The sequence below is a fragment of the Toxotes jaculatrix genome, chromosome 20, assembly GCF_017976425.1.
Source record: "Toxotes jaculatrix isolate fToxJac2 chromosome 20, fToxJac2.pri, whole genome shotgun sequence".
Classification (NCBI taxonomy): Eukaryota; Metazoa; Chordata; class Actinopteri; family Toxotidae; genus Toxotes; species Toxotes jaculatrix.
The window spans coordinates 7,055,601-7,070,855 of record NC_054413.1 but is presented as its reverse complement, the minus strand read 5'-3'; the positions used below and the strand labels follow the sequence as shown (position 1 = coordinate 7,070,855).

General features: G+C 42.6%; 1 protein-coding gene across 8 annotated transcripts in view; it reads right to left on the bottom strand.

The window, feature by feature from the left end:
* Positions 1–9,215, bottom strand: part of si:ch211-285f17.1 (sickle tail protein homolog) — an 81,070-nt gene extending 71,855 nt beyond the window's left edge. For 6 of the 8 annotated variants that reach the window (XM_041065333.1, XM_041065320.1, XM_041065325.1 and 3 more), the window contains exon 1: positions 9,095–9,208. In XM_041065333.1, the coding sequence (XP_040921267.1) occupies positions 9,095–9,167 (73 nt within the window). In that variant the 5' untranslated portion in view covers positions 9,168–9,208. Of the gene's footprint in view, positions 1–9,094 lie in introns of all 8 variants that reach the window. The other 2 variants (XM_041065328.1, XM_041065319.1) reach the window with 2 other exon arrangements.
* Between the last annotated feature and the right edge of the window lie 6,040 nt (positions 9,216–15,255).

The window sequence follows — 15,255 nt, the reverse complement described above, 5'->3', positions numbered from 1 at the left end:
TTTAAATTCTCAGGTGCTTACAAAGATCGTCAGTGCTATTAAAAGGTTAAAGAAAACGTGATTTAAGAAAAAGGGATGCAAAAATACAATTAGCTGTTGAGTTAAAGGCAGAATGGAGGTTAAATGGCAAAGTCAGAGGAATAATTGAGGATAAACTGACTGACGGCGTCTGCGTTATGAATTTGTCTGCTTCATTTTCTCATTCTGACAGAACACACGCAACCCGGCATTTATAATTCAGCGCACATGGGTCACAGTGATCTTAATGGCTTCAGAGCGGGGACGAGGGTGTTCTCTGTATCTGACAGTTATTATGTCAGCCATGACAGACTGAGACCCTGCAGAGCACATGACAGTTAGCAGCACAACATCTGTCTGTTCTACCTGCAAACAAAGTACATTTAAAATGGACTCAATTAGTTTTGGTTAACCAACACACACACACAGTCAGCTGTTTGGATCTGATATAACTTCAGGTTATATTTCTCTTAAAAGCGCTGCAGCCTTTGAAAACAAGTACTCTGTGAATGTTGCTGCTTTGCAGTTGAGCATCATGATATAAACGCTAACTCTCTATCTTTCTAATTAATTTATAATGAATGTGATCACATCGGCTTTAAGCCCTTGGTCTGAGATAAGCATAGATCAGGCCTCGCTGTAAACAAATGGTTAATCAAATCCAGCAGTTCTATACCACCCATACATTACACAGGCAATCAAAAGAGTTTTTGACTTGCAAGTTTTGAACAATCTCCTCATTACATTCATGATTCAAGGCTCGAAGCAGCACAGCTCATAAACATTTAGAGACTCCACCAAGAAAAAAAAAAACAAAAAAAAAACTTCTTTTCGACTCCTGGTATCCATTTTAAAAGCAAAACCACACACAAGCTACTAAGCCTGTAGAGAAATGGGAACAGTTTGCGTTTGCAAATAAACACAGTCTAGATTTTTCGGTGAGCAAACACTGACAGAGCTGACACACTTCTCCGAAAGAGGGGAATGCCTGAGTTATTAGTTTCATATTTAGACAGACACTGAAAAAGGAGGGGGCTTCTTCTTTCCCTTACAGCAACAGTTGCTCTCAGAGATACAATTTATGTGTCTCATCTTGCAAAACTGAAGTAGCCCTTTGCCAAAAGAGATGCTCACTCAGTGCTGCTTGAGTCATTATTTATTATCCATGCATTGCAATACATACAGTTACCATAACGTAGGACAGATTCCTGTTCAAGATTTAGTTGTGGCTGGGAAGAACATCCTGTAAGAGTGGTCAATAAAACCTTCATAACAACCACACAGGTAACGACAGCTGCTGGTTTTTCATATCACATTCCACATCTACCCTTATTAAATACACGTTGATACACGCACCTGTATGAAGTGTACAGTATGTTGCATTCTCAGAAGTGAAATCGCAAGTCCGCACACACACTGACACACCGACACACAGAAGAACCATAACTGAGAAATGCCACTGATGCAGCCAAGAGAAAAGAAGTTTTCTCCTGCAACTTTTTAATTTCTCTTCTTCGTCTGTCTCCCTCTTCGTCTCTCAGAGGAGAGGGAGAGAGAAAGAGAGAGAGAAAAAAAGAGGCCTATACATCAGTGAGATTTAATGCTGCCTCATCCTGCTCAGCACTCGTATCACATGGTGTACATCATCAATAATCTTTACGAGCCAGTGCCTTGGCTAAAACACAAGGGTAATGTGTTGCTTCTGTTGGAGGCAGAAATTCCCAACTCGGGCATCTTGAAACTTGTTTTCAGTCTTTACATTCTGCACGTATTTGCATCACAGCATAAAAAAAAGCCACTGAGGATATAATACGGTTCACTGGCTAAAAAGTGACATTCAAACACAGGATGCTGGCTCACGGACAAAGATTAACCAACTGGCAGTATGAAGAAATGAAAGTTTCCTTTTATCCTGGTTGGCCGTTTGCTGAGCTGTATGACTGTCACACCAGATACTGGACGTTCACATGCTGCAAACTGGGACAGACAAGGGCACTTTTGAGGCACTAAAAACTGCTGTTGCTGTGAAGCGGCACAGAAGACGACAGGGTAAAGTCAAGAGGAAAATCCAAAATGACCACGGTGCTTCAGACATGCATAATGCTTCTATTTTTGAATCTATAACTAGATTTTACAGAGCAGAGTTAAGATATTCTGCTCCAGTGTGGTTGAGACATTCTGCTAAACTGACTTGTCCATTTCCCTTTACAAAGTTCAGGGGTCAAACCAAGAAGTAAATCCACTGAGTGCCCTTTCCGTCCTCAACAATAAATAGAGACATGACTGTTTCGTGTTGCCACCGGTTCCTTTTCCTGACCAAAACCCACAACTATGCTTTCAAGAAATGTCCTTAAAAGCTCAATTTTATGCCCTGCTGGGGAACTCAAACTCTGACTGTGCTTCTACTGAGCATCTCTGAAGTTCTGATTTGGAAAGTGACCTTAAGAAAAGGGGCATTTTTTAAGGAAGAAAAAGTATTCTCTCTTTTTTTCAGAGGCTACGCAAAGTATACAGGGAGACCCACTGAAGCAACAATGCTGCCGAAACAATGTGGTTTAACTCAAACGTCTGGACACATTTTTGAGGTGGTGACTGATTTCTCTTTTCACTGTTATCTTAGATATGATTAATATGAGGACTTTTAGGTCAGGAGGTCCTAAACTTTTCTAACCCCAGATTTCAGAGCTTCTCTTTCATGCCTGCCATGGCTTGAGGCAATGAAAACACTTACATACCACTACATACATTATGACCTGGAATCTAAAGACACCTTCCAGACATGGGTCTCTAGTCTTCAGCCACATCACATGTCCCAGCCATCTAACAGAGTGTACAGTATGAGGGAGCTTCAGTATGGTGTGGTCATGAGACTCAACAGTATATTGAGACCATTAGTCGGCTAGTATGTTGAATGTTTGTTTGACATTTTGGAAAATGTGCTTCAGGGGGCAATTAGCTTAGCTTAGCATAAAGCCTGGAAGCAGGGGATAAACAGGTTTAAACCAGGTTTTCCACTTGTTCCTAGTCTAACGCTAATCGACGCCTGGCTTCATCTTAATGCTCAGCATACAACATAGACATGAGAGGGGCATTGATCTTCTCATTTAACTCTCAGCAAGGAAGCAAATCGCTATATTTCCCAAAATGTCAAACAACTCCTTTAATTTTAACTCAACCTTGAACTGAATTCTGGTAGAACATCTCTCCTAATCTGTATGCTACATGGAAACAAAATTATTTTAATGACCTCAACCAAATATTCTTCTTGCTGATGATCACAGATTGGGACCGCCAGCAACACTAAATATTAATGTATTATTAAAGAAGGATATTAATGAAAATGCAGTCCCCTGAAACAACATGTCGACGTGAAAGAAATAAACACAGCTGGAGATTCAATTTCAATCGTCTGAACTATGGAGATAAAAGTGTGTAAATATTTAGCAGTTTGTACATACAGCAATTCGTGTGCACATTCACTCATTCTCCCACAGACAGACAGAAAAATAGACAGACAGACAAACACACATGGATACACATACACCACATCATGTTTGCCTGAAGGGCAAAAGGGTGTAAGAGGGGGGAAGGAGACATATCGATTTCTCTGTCGACTCTTTGAGAGGAAACCCTGAGGGAGGCCTTGCATCCGCTTACACCCCTCAGTTGGGTGAATTAACCACATTTATGCTTTGGGCTAGAACACACACACGCACATTACATCAAATTGAAAAAAAAGAAAAAAAAAATCTGGTAGTGAGATGTCTGGTTTGAAGGAATTTCATGCCACATTTGCAGTATTAGCTTTGAAGACTTTTGCTGTGTAACCAAGCCAAACTAACAGACCACACTGGTAAGTAAATATGGAAAAGATGTAGACATGACATTTGTTTGACTTCAGCAGGTGAAAACCCGAAATCTGGGCGGGCATGAAAGAGATTAAGGCTTTTGTTTTATCCTTTATCTGACATGCAGAGTTCTTTTTGAGAACTACACAGCCCCAGGAATCAGGAAGAAGCAGCACTGCCCCAAGCTACACCCCAAAAGAAAAACACACACCAGACCTAAAAGGGGGATTTACAATACACACTCATGAGTAGTCACATAAGCAAAGCTCATTCTTCTTGCTCAGTGGCCTGATTATTGTCTGTTTCTGTTTGAAGGATGAGTCACATCCACTGGTCTTTTTTTTTTTTTTTTTTAACACAGGCCCCAAGTCCATGAACACACCATTAACTCACCTACTCTCATGCTTCTAATGACTCATTGGACTTCTCTCCAGTCAGCGGGTACTTATTGACAAGCCAAGGACAAAGGTGAGCTGTCTCCCACAGCTGAGAAAACATCAAGGCATTGTCACTTCCTCCCTCGAGGCATTTGCAAGAAAAGTTCTTTATAAACTTTTTAAGAGTCGCCTAACGGACTTCAGTCCATAGAGGAACAAGTCATTTCCAAAACTTTAACAGAAACAAATATTTGAGTGTGTTAGAGGAACTGATTTAAAAGGATAATAAATTCTGTCCCCTTTTATTTATGTTCAGAGACTTCTAAAACTTTAAATTTTCTTTTTTTTGATGCAGCTCTTTCGTGTGTGGTCCTTTTTCAGGTACTTTTGACATGGCCTGGTGCAGGATTTCATATATTTTCTCAATCTTATGGAACGGAACAGGGCGAGAGCATGACGGCATGACACGCAAATCATATGAATCCACACAGTGAAATTTAGTGACCGCTCAAATCAAAGCCAAAGTTGGAGGGTTTGCTTAAAATCAACCCCTACTTACAGACATCAACTTGTCAGCTCAGTCACAAAAACAGAGAAGTCTGGATAGTACAAAGGTAACTGGATCCCACTCAAATTTGGTTTTGGCAGAATACAAAGCACTTTCACGACACTACACTACACAATTTGTCAGGCACTTGTAAACGATCCAATTGTGAAACAGATATGTAGATAAAAAGGTCATTAAAATGGATTTCTGCTGAATGTGAACTACATTCAATTGATGTGGAGGGAGAGTATTTGGTGTTCTTAATAACACTTGCAGCCTGCCTGATAGTTGTCAAAGAAGAAAAGCCCAGAGAGACAACTTGGGGGTTTAAAGAGTCACGAGAGGCTGCAATTAATGTAATCCCTACTCTTGGCTTCGATGTCAAAGAAACGGGTGATCACATCCCAATCCTCAAACTCATTCCCATTACACTAAGATATCTTCTCAGCTTTTTTTTCCATAAGGAAGTTAAGGCAGCATCTGTTAAAAAAAAAAAAAAAGCTGTCAAAGTGTTTGAGGAAAACTGATAGTGTACTGAACAGTGAGCATGTAGAAGCATGTAATACTTCTCTCACCAACTATTCACATACATACGCTGTTTAACAGAGTTGTCAGCAACCAGCCGTACACATGTACTTTAAAATACTTGGGGCAAAAACTGAAATGTCTTAATAACTTCTTAATAACAGGCCGAAGCAACTAGGCTCACGCTGCTGTGGTGACAAATCTTGCAAAACCAAATCAGGCAAGAAACAACAAAACACAAGTGCTTATGACTGTGTCTGGATGAGTAAAGAAAATGCAGACAAGATTATGAAACCCTACCTCCCCCTAACCACATCGTTCTTTTTTTTTTTTATTGACTCACCTTCTCAATCACCAACAGGTGAGGTCATCCAAAAATCTGAGCAGTGACTTTATCTCAAGAGCATCTCGAGAACAAATCCTTGCCTGACGGAGCACGGGATCAAAGGACCCATATGGCTATTCAAGAGGTGAAATACTTTCAAGCTGATCTAGACACAAAGTCAGAAAAGAGTCTGAGACGTTTGCAGATAGCAAAGATTGATAGGAGAGCAAGAGAGAGGTTAAGTCATTATCAGCCAAAGTCTTCCCAGACCTCAAACTTTCCAGATGTTTTTGTCTACTGGTTGGCTTTGTCCAGTTAGATTTGTCCAACAGTCTGTGCTGTTGTTTACAGGTAGCACTTTAATGATGGAAAATAAAAGCATTACAGTAATAAAATGCACCATTCCTCCATTACCTAACCTGAACATGCCACATACTCTCCATATGGACAAAGCAGTGTTAATACAGAATTGGTTTTCAGAGTTTCGTGTGGAAAAACTTGAATGGCCTGCACAGAGTCCTGACCTCAATTCCATTCAACAACTTCAGAAAGAATTTTGCGCGACTTATCACCCAACATGCGACGTCACTAATGCTCTTGTGGTCACTTTTCAAATCTTGTTGAAAGCCTTCTCAGAAGGATGGTTTTGCAGTGAGATGCTTAACAGTCACATGCTGGTGTAATGTTTGGGTGGCTGCATCCTTCTGGCCATGTAATGAATAAAGGATACATGCAGATGTACAGAACATCCAGGATGAGAGATACCCAAAACAATAAGCCAAACTGTTGCCAAACAGTAGTTTGATGCAATGACGTTCAGTATCAGAAGAAAGCTGAACTTGAACCTGCACTCGAGGCTCGTATTATAACCTCTCTGGACAGAAAATGTCAAACGGATTTCGCTTTCGGTGGAAGCTGCCACTTTCAGACTGAAATTGGGCCCTTTGGCGAGCAGCAGTCAGCTCTGAAGCTTTCACACAGTGGAAATGTCACCTGTCACACACACTTATTGTCTGCCAGCGCTGTGTGCATCAGCTCTGTCTGACCCCGTGGGCCCGTGCTTTAGCTGCCGTCATGCCCTGTAACTGGCATTAGCTGGGGAGACGGGGACCTGGCATGGTCTGAACCCCCCACATTAACCAGCCTTGTTTAAATACAAGCCGTAAGTGGGTAAGGAATATGATGATGAGTTGCCCATTAGCCTGCAGTGAAACGGTATCTAATTGTGCTGACCTATATAAAATCCAAATACTTAAGCAGCACATGGTTTCATAAAGCAAACAGCAGTTCCCTCAAGTGAAGACCTTGCATGGCATGTAAGTATAAAGTGTAACATATCAAAGGGCTGTGGAATCAGTATACTGTATAGCTAGTTTCTAGATAGACTGGAGTGTTGAAGCACTGGCTTTTCAATGTGGAACTTCAAAGTTACTGTCCATAACAAGAGTTCTCGCTGTCCACAAAGACAGACTTACACTTGAAATGAAACACCAGGACAGAAGCAAAATGCAGAGAATATACACAGTTCATTTATTCTTTTTGATGGTCTTTTGTGAATTTATGCGTGTGTGTGTGTGTGTGTGTGTGTGTGTGTGTGTGTGTGTGTGTGTGTGTGTGTGGGCGCTGGTGGCATCTTTCAATAACTGATTCAACTGCTGTCAAAACACAACATGAAAAAAAGGAATGTAGAGGAGAAAGACGCAGAGAGAAACAAAAGAGGAGAGGGTGTTGGAGAGATGAAAGACAAAGAAACACAAGAAAGTGAGCAAAAAGAAGGAGATGAGCGAGGGAGGATGTGAGAATTGCAAGAGAAAAGATTTAAATACAGACTTTCCATGTCCTCAAATGAAGATGTATGTTTCATTAAAATGTCTAGATCCAAATTCAGTTAACGCTATCAGTGTTGTTTCAACCAGCTTTCAGGACCAAATGACCTGGAGGTAAACTGACCCCAACCCCTGAGAAGTGAATCATCTCTGCAGAAAGACCATTTATTTGTGTAAAGAAGAGACTGGAAGCGGCACAGACAAGAACATCTGGTTTCCAGTACAAACCTGCCCCCCTATAACCCACAACCTGTCTTTACTGCAGGGAGGGATTCAGGCACAGACACAGCTCGAGAACCTGTTGATTTCCCAGCGTGCCCTGCTCACATTCCTGACCTCCTTCTGTCACTCTCTCACATGACTCGCCCATCGCCCCTACATTTACGTCACCCCCACATTTAACCCCCCCCCCCTTCCCTCTCTTGACACTTCCCAACTGCTGTCTTTGAGTACAAGCTGAACAGTCAAGAGTGATTCAAGAGTGATTGACAGGGAACATTTCAACGGATGGGAGAAAAATAGCCCACCCGTCAATCAGACTCTCAACAGCTACGATTAGTATATGCACAGACAACACAAATTTATCCTCCTGCACCATCTTGGTCAAGTTGCCTTTGAGGGTGTGAGATGACTGTGACCTGATAAAACCATGAAAGCTGGCACCCTGCAGAGCTGGGATTCTAGTGAGAAGGCCAAAAGGGAATGATAAGACTGCTTTCCTTAACCTCCTGACCCCCGTTTCTTAATCTGCACCCCACAGACACAGAGGCAGTGGGATAGTGACAGAGATCCCATGAGCAGCCATTCAATTCTCCTTCACTGAGGCAGTGTGGAGACAGACACAGATGAAGGTACCACATTCATTTCAATGAGACTAATGCAGTGGCACGGCAGATTTACAGGAAAAAAAAAAAAAAAGCAGCCAAAAAGTTGATTTTGCCGCAACAAATCACAGCGTTATCAGGCAATCCATTATGGCAGACAATCAAATAAGTAGTGCATTCCTGATACACCACCTTGTAAAATTAACTGTAAAAATTAGCTGCCAGTTTTGCAAAAACTTTACGGATGTGTTACGTAAACTGGACTTCCTGGATCATATTTCATTTTCTCACTGGTACCTGTAGCAACATGCCCTCCACCCCCCCCCCCTAAAGAAGACCCTAGCAATTGTGCTATTTTTGGGCCCACTAATGGTAAATGCTTGACAAGAACATCCCATCCTTTGCCAGAGGGAAGAAAAGAGATTCCAGCTAGGAGGACCTGATCCTGACAGTACACAACACAATGACCTAGCATTACAAGGGATCCACGGCATGCAGCAAAAGCCTAATCCCATTTCTACTAAATTGACCGACAGCTATAAGCACAAAGACACCCAAAGAAATTTGAAAATAGATGAATAGAAGGGGGGGGGGGGCCATGTCATACTTTCCAGTTTAAGAAAATGTGATTAACAACAGGGACTATGACCACAACGACTGGCAGTACATCAGTATTTACAAATCCATTTATGCACCTTTAAATAGCAAATCAGAGTGCACAGATCACATGTAAAAGAAAAGTAGAGCAAAAGATCATTAGAGACTAATTGATGTTCAGTTTATGAAGTCTGGTTCATTACTTACTGAGGACAGAGCCTTGTTGCTGAGTTGAGGCTTTAGGTGGGCTGATCCTGCTCTTGGGAGGTACCATCTCCATATTTTGGCCCTTCTCACCTGGACATTGGCTGGGGGCCTGAGACTCAGTCTGGGTCTCACTCTGTGCTTTGTCCTGTGGCTCAGCGGCTGTTAAAGACTTCTGTCTGTTCAGGATACCGTCGCTACCAGCTCTCATTAGTTTCTCCCCCACACTCAGCACCCGGGCTCGACCGGCCGCAGCGGCCGTGCCAGGGCATTCCTTCCTGGAGGAGGGCAGCTTGGAACCAGCCCCTGCCGAGGGGGGCCGGGCCAGCCTGGAGGCTTTGGACATCCTGCAGGTCAGTGGATCAGTCAAGCTCCTCAGTCTTTCTCAGCCAGTGTGACTGCAATCCAGGGTTTCTCAGCTCTCAGTGAAATGACTCGGTGACTCTTCAGCTCCAGCGTGTTGTGACTGGTGCAGGTAGGCTGAGAGGGCCAGAGGGAGGGAGGGCACTTTTGGGAAGCCGGGTGGGAGGTGAGCTCAGGGTGTGGGGGTGGGAGAGGGGGGTCAATAGCTCCTTGGAAGGTGTTCTCTTCTCCTGGCGTGGCCTCCTGGGCTCATTCTCCAAAGCAAACAGTAGATGTGTGTAAGTGAGTGAATGTGTGTGTGCTGGTGTATGTGTGGATAAACCTGTGGAGTGGCAGGGCGCGCTGTGCCAAATGCAAACAGAAACTGAGGTCTCCAGTGTCAGCGCATTCCGGCTTTTTAATCCCCTGTCTTTCACACACTCTCTCTCGCCATCCCTCTGTTTTTTCTTAATTTCTTGTGCTCCCTCTCTTCGTGACTTACACTCATAATATGGTTGTCAACTTCTCTTCCTACCTCTTGCCTAATAGTTCTTTCCCATGTTACTGTCCTCTTGTGTTTTCTCTCTCCTCTTCTCTTTCGCTTCGGTTCAATCGCTCTTCTTTGCTGATGCTCAGCGGGTAACCATTCCAGCGCTCCGGCAGGCGGAGACCAGAGAGAGACAGATTTAGAGACTGCAAGAGAAAAAAGAGGGGGGGGAAAAAAGAGCACGAGGGAGAAAGAGAAAGTGCCGGCAGAGGCTTTGCGGAGGAGCCCTTCTCTTCAGGTGCAGCTGCTCAAGCTGTTCCAGATGTGTGTGTGCAGCGCTTCACGTCATCAGCGACCGCTCAGAGCCACACTGGTACAATCACTGGATTCACATCCTCCTTTTTTTTCCACTCTTTCCTCTTTCTTCATCTTTTTCTCTGTCTGTCTCTAGTCCCTCTGGTTTGGACAGCCTGTACTGCTCACGTGTGATGAGATGTTCAGGCTACCAGAGGCAGGAATGCACACACACACACAGGCAAATAAAACACACTCACTGGTGGAATTTACAGAGAATTAAAGAACGCAAAGGAGGGGAGCGATACAGCATGTGTGTATGAGAAACACACACAGTGAAGCTGAGCCGCTGCACCGAAGACATCAGCTGTGACACGGGGAAAAAAAAGGGAGCAGAAGTTGGCTGGGAGAGAAACAGCAAGGAAAAGAAGATCAGAGCTTTCAGACACTTCTCTCCCGCTTACCCTCTGCCCTGAAAAAAAAAAAAACCAAATCCACTTCTCATCCTCAAAAACACTCAACCTCTCTCATGAAGCAAAAACATTTCATCTCTTTTAACAAAGTGTTTGGAACAATTGTCTGACCCACAGACATTTCCTCTACAGCACACCGTGATCATTGCCAGACAAGCACAATAATAATAAATAATAAAATAAAATATGGAATCAGTGCTGGTAGGTCAGACACAGAAAGAGCAAAAAACAACAACTTTGAGCCATAAAAGAAAGATTTTATGGCCATTTAAAAAAAAAAAAGACAGAGAAAAGAAGTGAGTCTGTTTCTTGGTGTGAAAGCACACTGTGCTGACACAAGCTGACTCTGGAAAGCAAACCACAACTTGTCAAATTCATAAATTCATTAACTCCGCAGACAGGTCACCCTATTTTGAGATCTGAGCCTGTGACACTTGTGTAATATGCCGCAGCATGCGAAACGGGCATGTGATATAACGCACAGGGACGCCATTGCGTGCTTACTGACTACCCACCAGAAAATGGATTACAGTGAGCAAAAGGATCAACCGTGTCCAGGCAACACGCTATAAAAGAGCAACAATCCTCATGGACTGGACCACTGGCTTAGTTTTACACAGGGATGGTTTCTCTCTCTGAAGTGATGCTGTGCCACTCAGATAGAGTCCCCAGTACAGCAAAGCCAGATTTGGTATTTTACATGTGTCGCCATATTTTATCTCCCGCTCTGTTTGTAACGGCATGGCATGATCAAACACTGGCAAACATGTAACACGTTTACATAGAGGTTTAGATGTAAAATAAATAAATAATAATATGCAATATGTAATAATGTGCACTCTCTGAACAGAAGATTCGATCAGTTCCCCTATACCAAGCCTGCCTTCCCTCATCGCTGCCTTTTTTGATTGCTAAGCCTTCTGAACACAATGACAGCCATCACTGATCATATAGATATGAAATATTAATCATATTGCCACATATCTGTATGGCTTTAGATAAAGAGCAAAGCAGATTGACCTACATACTTTCCCAATGAATAGTTCACTGACAATATCTGAGAGCTAAGAACCTCATGGGAACTGCCGCATGGCTGATGGATTTTAGAAAGAGAGAAAAGTGCAGAAGATAGAGACATTACCATAAGATTAAATATTGGAATTGTGTCAGATTATATATGTGCGTCACCCGTTTGGCCAACGTCTACTATGTTTACAGTCTCGTAGTGCTAAGGATTACGTCAAACCTAAAAAAAAGGGGTGACCACGAAAAAGCACAGACTCCATTTAGGTTCCAGTGAGTGAGTGAAATGGTAACTGTCTCGTACTATGGTTATATGGTTATTTGTGTGTGTGTGTGTGTGTGTGTGTGTGTGTACATGCTGGGAGTAAATGAAAGCCCTCTATGTGGATTGGATGCTTCCCAGGCTTTAAGCCAGTTCAGACTGTACAGTAGACAAACGGCGGGAACTTGGTTCAAAGGCTTTAAATAACATAGCATTTAGGGATGGATATAATTTGAGTTCCCTAATTAAGCCTGTGATTTTGTGCAATGTGATAGATCATAAAATACATCTATGTATCATATAACAGTCGCTGATGTTGACACACTGTCCAGGCATGGCATCAATTTGCATTTCAAACTAGAAGCTCACCACAAGTATTTTAACTTCAGAAACAAAACTTGTGAAAGATGATTATCTGATGAGTTGAAATTGGCTCTGACAATAAAGACCTGAATGACAACACTGCCACCCGCAGATGTTCGAGCCCAAAGGGCCAACTACTGTTTTCCAAGCAGGCAGTATGCAGTTGGGGATTGAGAAGTTTTAGTTGTGGAACGGTGGGATGGGATGGTTATGGAAAAATGATGGTACGGAAAACCCCACAAGTTCTGGTATAGCTGCTTATGGCCTTTAAGTGTCTAAAGGAAGGGCTGTCGGACATATTTAAGAAGGGTGGTGGGTTCAGCAAGGGTTGTCTGAGTGCCTCTGTGGTATTTCTCTAATTAACTGACTTTTCTGGCTGAGGGTTATTATTAAACCGGGGTCACAGGTTACAAACGACTCACCCCTGCTGGTGACGGCTGGGCTTGATGTTTTTCAACATATACATATATTTAGATGTAGACAAAGTGTGAATGAAATCTGAATTTGGATTTTGAATTGTCTTCATTGTCCCTGAGGGGCAGTTTGGTTTGTAAAGAGTAGCCAACACAACCAATGCACATCACAAGATTAAAAAAAAAAAAATAGCCTACATAATAAGCATACAGTAGATGTCATCATAATAAGGTTGCAACAAGCTATAAAAGCACTAAGAATCCCTCAGATCTTTGTTAAAGTGTGTGTGTCTATAATAGCAGCTTGGACTACAGCTGTTTAAGAACCCAACAGCTGAGGGAACAAATGATCTCAGAATCAGATTTGGCCCTCACATCGAAAGTGTGAAACTCTGCATGAAGACAGTGTTGAGGATCAGCCACAATGGCCTTTGTCCTCTGATTGGTTCTAACTTGATAAACATGAACAAGATCATTCAAGTTGGTGCCAGTGGTCCCTTGACAACGTTTAGCAATCTTTCCCAGCCTAGTTTTCGTTAACTGCGCTGTTGCCAAACCAACAAATCATTGCAAAAGTTAAAACTGATCCAGTGCAACATTTTCAAGAGAGCAAGAGCTATGTTTGACTTACATTTGCCAGGTGGACACAAACACAACTCCCAATGAATGCTGATGTTGCACCATGTATGCTGGTTGTGTAAATAAGCAACTGTTTGATAACTGTTTGTTATCTGTGGATTCATCACTATGGGTAACACCTTTCACGCACACGTTTGATCTGTTGTTAATATAAATGTATTAATTGTAGCAACTTTAACTTCCCAGTGACTGGTTCTTGGTACACAGGAATACGGACAAAGGCCAAGTGTATACAAGGCTAGAGTTGGATTGCGGAGTGAGGGTTTTGTGAGGCAGAGGTGGAGGTGGGGGGAGGGTTGTGTACCTCTCTGCTGAGGATTAAGGCTGAGTATGTTTTCCAAGCCCCCGGGGGTTGGTTGTTTCTTTCCTACATTCCATCTCAGAGCTCCCTCCCCACCATATCATGACTCATTACTGACTGTAACATTCACTCAATATCAGCTGCTGAATCAGTTACTGAAAGCACACTCCAAGCTCTACAGAAACGCACAAACACACACAAACGGTACCACTGAGCACTGGGGAGCCAGTGCTGCAGCAGGTTGGGCTGCCTACCATGTGTAAACAACACAGGTTTGAGACCAGGTTGCCACTGCTCCTCTCCTGGCTTTCCTCTCATCCTCTATGATGCTTTACACATTGGGACTGACATATCATAAAATAATCGTTTAATCTACAACTTACTGGAAATCGCTGCATCATCTAGAACAGATTAAGTTGATCTTACCTGGAAAAGCGTATCACTGAGCGGCAAACTTGGTCAAACTTGCACCAAGCCTACAGTAAAACTCGCGCGGTCTCCAGAATAACAATTTCTTCCCCGAGCAAACAATCAATATTTCATCACAGACTTTTTAGTAGTTCATAGGCTCATGAAATGAACATCTGAATCTGAATCTCTATCTGGAACACATACTGTATCTTAAATTGGTCAACAACACCAACAATGACAAACCATGCCTTTTCTTTCCAATATGAATTCCTTTAGTTCTAGCTACTGACTGCTCCCAACTCGTGGGTGAAGAAAAGTGACTCAAAGGCAGAAAAGAAGTCCATGAGATGATGAGACTCGCTGACAGTCGGGACCAATTAGTCTTAACACTGAGCTGCTCCTTGGGGAAAGCCACCCAACATGTCACATTATCTGCTGCATTAAGTCACAGTAAATGCAGCACTGATCATGGCAGAGGGGGCTTAGTGTAGCCTGCCACTCATTCAACAGGCCAGAGGAGATGGTGGCCCAGTCAGGGGAAGTGCTGTCTCCGCCATTATCATCAACTTGTCACTTAAACAAACAAGACTGATTGAGGTGAGTCTGTAGAATAGTCTCATCATCTGTGTCCTAATGAAACAGAACAATGTGACTTGAAGTTTTAAAATTGGCACCATTCCATTTCCAAATCTTAAGTATCACACTTAAAACTTAATGTTCAACAACGTGATGCTGAACATTCACTACAGACAATTACGATTTTTTTTTTGCAAAAGCATAGCATGAGCGTAACAGTTTGATTCCCTACATTTACTCATTTTGGAATACTACGAGAATCTGCTTGTAGAGACTTGAAGGATGCTCCCTAGACCAAGAATTGATAACCGGCTGCCAAAAGGCATTATGCTGACAAACTATGTTGTTGAAAATTCAAATCCAGAAGCACTCAGTGAATGTATGTCTCCCCGCCAAAGCTGCAGGATCTTCTAAATCTGTTATTGCAACAAAAGAAAATGTTTAGAAATGTTTCGTCTGTATCTGGATCTTGATCCACATGGGAATACACATGGTGATAGATAGTAGAAGTCAGTAGCTTGTGAGAGTAAAAAAAAAAGACCATTTCGCAGTGCTGACAAATGTTTTTAGAAGTAGATCG